The sequence below is a fragment of the Montipora capricornis genome, chromosome 3, assembly GCF_036669925.1.
Source record: "Montipora capricornis isolate CH-2021 chromosome 3, ASM3666992v2, whole genome shotgun sequence".
NCBI classification, from domain to species: domain Eukaryota; kingdom Metazoa; phylum Cnidaria; class Anthozoa; order Scleractinia; family Acroporidae; genus Montipora; species Montipora capricornis.
The window spans coordinates 67,003,096-67,011,192 of NC_090885.1; the positions used below are offsets into that span (position 1 = coordinate 67,003,096).

Below are 8,097 nucleotides of genomic sequence, written 5' to 3' on the forward strand. Positions count from 1 at the left end.
CATTTAGCGACCACAGTTTCACGCGCCTTGCAGCCGCAAGATGGCAGGATTTGATGTCCCGTGAGCAGAAATCTTGAAATTTTTTTAACTTCCCACATTGATTTTTTGTTCATTTTTGGACAACGTGGAGATAATTGTAAATAAAATCCGTTTCTGGAAAGAAAAATAGGGGTCACCGAACGTCCAAGAGCGTTAAATCCAGGAAAAGCTATAGCAATGGCCTTTTGCCATATCGTTTCTCATTTTATTACTTAGCGCGCGCGCTCGTGTATGACGTAGCGTGTGCATTTGCGTGCGCAGTAAGGATGCGCAGAAACAATTGGCGCGAACGTCCTTAAACCGTTGGCCCCGTCTCATAAATATGGCTAAATAAATAAGTCATTATTATGCAAGTCCTAAAAAGCTAATTTTAATCAATACAATAAAACAAAAAGGATAACGAAAAAAAAAACACAGGAATAGATGACTGGAAATAGATAATTATTATTATTATTGAAAACTGGACATGCAACAAATATTTATAAATAGTACTTAATTAATACTGAGCAACATAGTATGTTTGAGTACATTTTTGAACAAATTTTTAGACGGTTTAGAGCGAGTTTCCAGTGGAATGTTATTCCAAAAGTATCTGCAAATAACAGACGGGCAAAAGCTCCTTAAGTTAGTTCTAAATGATTCAATCACAACTAGATCAGAAGAAGCACTACGAGTACTATATCTATGTTGCTCAGAGTCAGAGTGAAAGTAGGAAACTTATTCCAATATAGGAAATTATAAAAAAAGCAGGCAAGTAATAAGTTTGACAATATCAGGGAATTTCAGTAAACGTAAGAATGCATAATGAGAAGTAATGGGTTCCATTAAAGGAACATCATCATTAATTCGAAGGGTCTTGTTTCTTATTTTGTAATTTAACTACTGGAGAATAAGGTGCAATATAGGAGGAATGCTTCAACAGTATGCCCTACCTAATACTTAATTACTACTTTGCTTAATTAATTCATTAGAAGACGGTCCCAGCCCTTGAATTTTCGGTTTGAAAAAAAGAAAGAAAGGTTTATTAATATTTAACTCTTAAGACAAAGGAAATTAATATTCAACTTTTCTGTAAGCCGTAATGGGAAAAGAATAACCGTTCGATGTAAAAAACGACAAAACTTCAACCGTTAACCGTATAAGCCACACTACCCCATTGAGACCCTCATATAATGCACTGATCCTAATTAGGGACTACTAGAGACAGAACCTGGTATACAATTTGTCACTTTGGATTTTCAACTACTACTATCCGTAAATAGGAGCAAGACATTACTTTCTTTTGAAACAAAAAGACGCCTCCAATAGTTTTCGAAACCAAAACCCGCCAAAGTGGCTTAAAGTTGACCGTTCTTCAAATGTCATGTGATTTTGATAGAGCACAAAAAGGAGTTCCTCCTTTCTCAACTCTTTCTACCTCTTTCGAAGAAAGAGACCAAATACTATGAAAACAATCTGCTCGTACAATTGCTTTCCCTACAAAATACAAGACAAATCATTGTACATTTTCAGTTCACCCCTAAAAACTGCTAGTAATAGCAGGAATGCATAATCCAGCGAAAGCTTCTAATATAATGCTATACTGAAAAAGGCATCTTTTTGTCTATCATTAGCAAACGAGGAAATTTTCATTGAACTCCAATCAATTATTACCAGCATAAAATGAAATTTATCGAAACCAAAACATACCAAAGCGACTTAAGTTGATGGCTCCTCAAATGTCATATGATTTTGGTAGTGTGTAAGAAGAAGCTCCTCGCTGTTCAACTCCTCCTGGCAAAGCCAACAGCTGTGTTTTTCCCCCTGGTTCGAACGACGTTCTCGGGTAATGCAGGGGTGATGTATTTCTACTTCCAGTTCATCTGTACTTGCAGAACGTTTTTGAGGTTTTTCATATTTTCTGACAATTTTTCTGCCGTGAAAAGGCCTTCTGGACTCCTTACGTTCGTAACGTTGTTCTCCAGTATGTAATCTTTCATGTGTGGTTAAACTTCCTGCTTGGGTAAAACACTTGCCACAATGTTTGCATTCGTAAGGTTTCTCTCCAGTATGGACTCTTTCATGTTCCCTTAAAGTTCCTGTTTCGCTAAAACATTTGTCACATTGTTTGCATTGGTAAGGCTTCTCTCCAGTATGGACTCTTTCATGTCTTCTTAAACGTCCTGCTACGCTAAAACACTTGCCACATTGTTTGCATGCATAAGGCTTCTCTCCAGTATGGACTCTTTCATGTCTTCTTAAATTTCCTGCTAAGCTAAAACACTTGCCACATTGTTTGCATTCATAAGGCTTCTCTCCAGTATGGACTCTTTCATGTTCCCTTAATTGTCCTTTTACGCTAAAACACTTGCCACATTGTTTGCATTCGTAAGGCTTCTCTCCAGTATGGACTCTTTCATGTTCCCTTAAATGACCTGTGTCGCTAAAACAGTTGCCACAGTATTTGCATTCGTAAGGCTTCTCTCCAGTATGGACTCTTTCATGTCTTCTTAAACTTCCTGCTACGCTAAAACACTTGCCACATTGTTTGCATTCGTAAGGCTTCTCTCCAGTATGGATTCTTTCATGTTTTCTTAAATTTCCTGCTACGCTAAAACACTTGCCACATTGTTTGCATGCATAAGGCTTCTCTCCAGTATGGACTCTGCCATGTTCCCTTAAATGTCCTTTTACCGTAAAACATTTGCCACATTGTTTGCATTCGTAAGGCTTCTCTCCAGTATGGACTCTTTCATGTCTTCTTAATTTTTCTGCTACGCTAAAACACTTGCCACATTGTTTGCATTCGTAAGGCTTCTCTCCAGTATGAACTCTTTCATGTCTTCTTAAACTTCCTGCTACACTAAAACACTTGCCACATTGTTTGCATTCGTAAGCCTTCTCTCCAGTATGGATTCTGTAATGTATCCTTAAAAGTCCTGCTTGGCTAAACAACTTGCAGCACCGCTTGCACTGATACCGCGTCTCTCCAATATTCGCATTTTTAAGTTTGGTTTGTTTTCCGCGTTTCGCAGGAAAGCTGATTTCTTTGGACTGAGAACCCATGTTAGCTTGACGAGTATTCTCGCGCGTAACTGATAATGACATCCTTCTTGTGATCTTATCAGACACTAAACTAAAACGAAAGCGGAAAAAATATCAATACTATTTTTCGAAAGTTAAAACTTATTTTCGACACTCTGAACGAGACTGAAGTGTATTTACATGCACTTCTCCCAAAACTTCATTTCGTAACTGAAAAAAACACTGATGATAATGGTGATAACATCATAACATCACCTTTATTTCACCTCGGATTTACAAGAGTAGCTGTATAGTTAATTTTTCCGACAAAAAAAAATCATATGTAATATACAGTACATTAAAATACTATTTACATAAATAACAACTACATTGATGTTCGAAAGAAATTTGGCATATTTTAGTTCTGAAATCGTTAAAGGACGTTGATGACCTCAGGTCCTCTGTTATTTGTTCCACATGTTTGCAAAAATGTATCTGAGGGAATGTAGACCAATTTAAGTGGTTGTGTTAACATATGGGATAACAAGTTTCCTTGATCCTCGTAGGTTGCGTTCAGAATTCCTTATTACTGGGTTGCCTTATAAGGCAAACCCAGTCGAGGTCTGCGTTTAGTTTGTTTGTTTTCTTTTTTTTCTTTTTTTTATTTTTTTTCTTTTTTTTTTTTTTTTTTTTCCGTGTCGGTAAAAGTCTTGCCTGTCACTCCCCTGGTAAGTGGTGTCTTTGTGGATAGAGCCTTCTGCGCGTATTTTCGTAGGATCGAGAGGGTAGTGGGAACTGCGTAGATTTCTCTGGTGGACACAGTAGAATCATTAACTTAGCCTGCAATGGCGTCGAAAGTCATGCAACGCGAATGGCGTTTTAGTGGATCCTTAAACAAAATATACCCTTATGGAGCTCAATAATGGAAAGTCAGTTGGATAAACTAGGCATGAATCTCAAAAGCGACGAGTACTGGACTTCGACAACAATCTATCGCCCGTCGAGACGAAATCAAAGTGAGCAGTATTTACCTGAAGTACAAGGTAATTTGACACAATTGAGTTTGTTGTCTTCACGCACGCAATGAAATAGGAAGAGGTTTTCGCCTCTAAGAGCAAATATGTTGTTTGTTTCAATAAAACTTTCGCTGGAAAAGGATTCTGTGGTATTTTCTGCCTTTGTGAATTATAATATCATGTTGTGTATTGAATTTTCGAGCTTAAGGTTGAAATGTGATATGCGAGAAGTTTTTTAGTTTTGCTCTGTAAGCGGGAAGGGTTCACAGGCCTGTTGAAAGCGTGCTCGAGTTTCAACAAAATGAGCCCCAAAATCAGTGAAAACTTGTGACGCAGATGAATAATAAAGTAGCTGCTATTTCCAAAATGATGGAATTACCTGGTGATAATAACGTCGTACGCGTCTTGGAGAGTAAATTTTGACTTTGCATAAACAAGAGTTGGGCGATTGTGATCTTTGTTTTGACTTCGCTCATTTCATTGTCAAACTTTATAACACTTGACAGAAAAAGAAACTTTTTAAAAACCCGGTATCTTGCCATCATTTGACACAGATGCTTCACTGTTTGACGAGTAAACATGCAGCGGTAACGTAATCAGGGCGCCCGCTGAATTCCGGCCATGTCACTTTTCGATTTTGCAATTTACTTGAACGTAGCAAAAATCTCCCAAAATGTTTGTCGCTGATCGTAACTTTTTATATTCTATATTCACGGTTCAAAATTAATGTTGTTTTGATGTCGTAAATATTTTATTCTCGATCGACCGTCCGGGAAACTTCCTTTTGCTCTTTCTGAAAACTGTGTATCAATAGTTATTTGCTTTTTCATCAATATTTGTTTTGCATAAAGCAAGCTAACAAGATCTGTACCTTGCTGAGTTCGCATTTGTTAGAGTTAATAGTATTTTCGGTCCGATGCTTCTGTTTTAAGAGGGGTACATTGTTTCGGTCTCCCATCCAAACACTAACCCCGCCCGGCAGGGCTTAACTTCAGTGAACTTTAGTATTAGAAAGCTTTCAGATGCTCAGAGGGCACACTTGTGGTAAAAAGAAGTTGTGAGGGAACTTGAAAATCATCAACATGTCAGCCCAGAAGCCAATGTTTCTCGCTTCTCTTTTATTTGTTATTCTTCAGAGACTGGAATGCTGTATTTCAATACCACACAATTCAGTGCCTTCTGATTTTCTGTAGCACGTACCACAGGCAACCCAGTGTATGCTTCACAGAAGCATCTCGTTTGAAAAAGACGACGCATGTACTTCGGCATCGTTTCAAACTGAATTGCTTTAAAAACTGTTTTCATCATGTCTTGGCACCTAATACCATACAGATCACTAGAATTAAGTTTGCTCAGTAGCTCCTGTTAATGCAGAGACTTCTCGTCCAGAACAATCCTGAGCGCCCTTTTGTTAAGATTCTCTAATTTATTTCTATTTCGAGCCCCGCAAAAGTGTCACACTGCTGAGCAACATCTAAAATATGGAACAATGAAGGCCTTATAAAGTTTACATTTTGTATCTGTCGGTACTGTGTTTCGGAAAGGGGAAATTACATTAATTTGATTGTTGACCTTTGTACAAATGTTTTTTACATGGCTGTTGAACTGCAGATTCTTATCAATGTTCACTCCTTTCGGCCACTCCGTACGCATTCAACTTAGCTAGCAGCAACTCGTGTGGTACACTGTACACAATCAAAGGCCTTGGAAAACTCTAAAGATATCACAGCAACCAGTTCTTTATTATCTAAGCCAGCCCTCCAATCTTCTGTTAGACGCAGCAGTGTACTCTCACAGCTATAATTCTTGCGATATGCAGAAATGAAGTCAGACAGTATATCTTTGTGATAATAACAGTGATTTATTAGTAGATTTATTAGCCGCGAGAGTATCCAATAAAAAGGCTCTCACTCTGATCAAGTCCATGCTACAAAGTTGCAGTAAGTGGCGAAATTTTAAAAATTTCAATACTATTTCATAAATATTACAGTAAAAATATGTCTTAAAAAGAAATGAAATGATTGTAGGAACATGCCAATCACACAAAGCAAGGGGAGGAGGTGATGAAAGCTTAATTCCCAGATGAACATTAAAACTATAAAAAGAAATACGAGAGTTACATAGGAGAAGCAAACGAGGAGATTATTCTGTGAAAGTTTTAGAATACCTTGACCAGTTGGACATAAAAGACAGTTTACAGTCCTCACAAAGTGACATGATATATTTTAATGCTTTCAATCATGGCACCAGCGCCAAAGCAAATGAGTTCCAACTATTAAAAAAAAAAAAAGATCTCATACTTTGGAGAAGGAACCCTTATCAGGTAATGACAGCCAGGCCAACTGACCTCAAATTATGACTCGTATGGGAGTGTCGATCGATGAGAAGCTGCAGTCTGTACTGTCAAAGAGATCAACATGCTGCAAATGCTTGGTCTGCGATTTTAAATACTAGTAACTGCAAAACTAGTTACATAACCTCTATTTTGCAAAAAGAATAAATATTTTCATAACACCTCAAAGGCATTGCTAACATTTTTAAGTCTTTTGCTAATTTTGGAAAGGCTATTAAAAAGGAAATTCCTCAAGGGAACCGCACCCCCACTTTCTACTTCAGGGGTAATTTCTCTATCACCTGTCACCTCAAATGAAATCTGGAGTTTTATTAGCAGTACGAATGCCAATAAATCTCCTGGCCTATACGGTCTACCTGTCAATATAATCTAGGAATTATTTATCAGAACCTTTCGCATCACAATGCCTATGCAGATTTTTGGAAGAGTCCAAGATTCCCTACCCACTTCTTTGCACTATGCGTATTCTTATCTCCATCACTGAGAATTCTTTTATTCTTGTTACATGTGTATGCTTTATTGCTTACTTATTTATTCTTTTCTATCGGTAATTTATGGTGTCCATGTTAGGAGCATCTTAAATGTCAATCTTTATATAACTTTTGTCAACACTATCCAATATGGTTTATGCTATTGTTTATTGGCTCATGGGTTTGGAATTCTTTGCCCAGCTGTGTTACTAAGTAAGAATCTATTTCTCTATTTCATAGGTGATACCACTATACAATTAAGAACTCTAATTGCTTAACTGTTATTCTTTTTAATTATCCAGCTTAGGGCATGTCATATGAAGAATCCTAAATCACATTCTGCACCTTTCTTCAAGTCGTTCAATCTACCAGTAATTAATCTTGATGATATCACAAAATTACAGGTAGTTGCCTTTGTTTACCAGTGGTCACACAGACTGTGTTAATGAATCTTTTAATTTCACCTCTTCATTTCATTCTTATAACAAAGGGCAGTCATCTAATGTCAATCTTTATTTAACTTTGGTTAATAATATCCAATATTGTGTTAAGCTTGTGCATTTGTAATTCTTTGCCCAGTTCTGTTACCATGTACTAAATAAAAATCCCTTTCTCTATTTCATAGGTGATAACACTATACAGCAGGGCATTCAAAAAAAATTTGAGGTGTCTACCCATATGAGAGTAGGCAGCTGTGGAAATAAGCCGGGGGTGCCATGCTCCTCCAGAGAATTTTGAAATCAAGAAGCTTGGAAATACAATTTTCAGCTTTCTGGGCATCAAAATTAGCAAAGGTAATGACAAAATATTTATGAGCAAAATGAACATGATTTTTTACATTTACAAGACTTTCACTTCATTCAAAGGCAATGAAAGAGTTATTAAAATAAAGTGGAATGAAAAAGCATTGACTTCTGCGATTACTATACTTCAGAAAGCAAAAATACCAAAGTATTTATGTGAAAACAATAAAGAAAGTAAAACTTGAACCAAAATACAATGCACCTGTTCTGGAATGTGATTGCAAACAATTGTGAACCATCTTTGTTAAAAACCGATATGAAAACAAGACTGACTTTTATTATGATACCACTGAAAATGGCAGAAAGCAATTTGATCCCGAACACACGCAAGATGAAGAACATACATGTGCGCTTTATACACAAATTCTCAAGAATTTTTAGCACTTTTTGCACTCCGGAGTGGTTAGGCTGTA

General features: G+C 37.0%; 1 protein-coding gene across 2 annotated transcripts in view; it reads right to left on the minus strand.

The window, feature by feature from the left end:
- Positions 1-384: 384 nt before the first annotated feature.
- Positions 385-8,097, minus strand: part of LOC138043812 (zinc finger protein 709-like) — a 13,733-nt gene continuing 6,020 nt past the window's right edge. Inside the window, exon 2 of one of the 2 annotated variants that reach the window (XM_068890280.1) lies at positions 385-3,154. In XM_068890280.1, coding sequence (XP_068746381.1) covers positions 1,738-3,126 — 1,389 coding nt within the window. In that variant the 5' untranslated portion in view covers positions 3,127-3,154 and the 3' untranslated portion in view covers positions 385-1,737. The remainder of the gene's footprint in view (positions 3,155-8,097) is intronic. The other variant, XM_068890279.1, reaches the window with a different exon arrangement.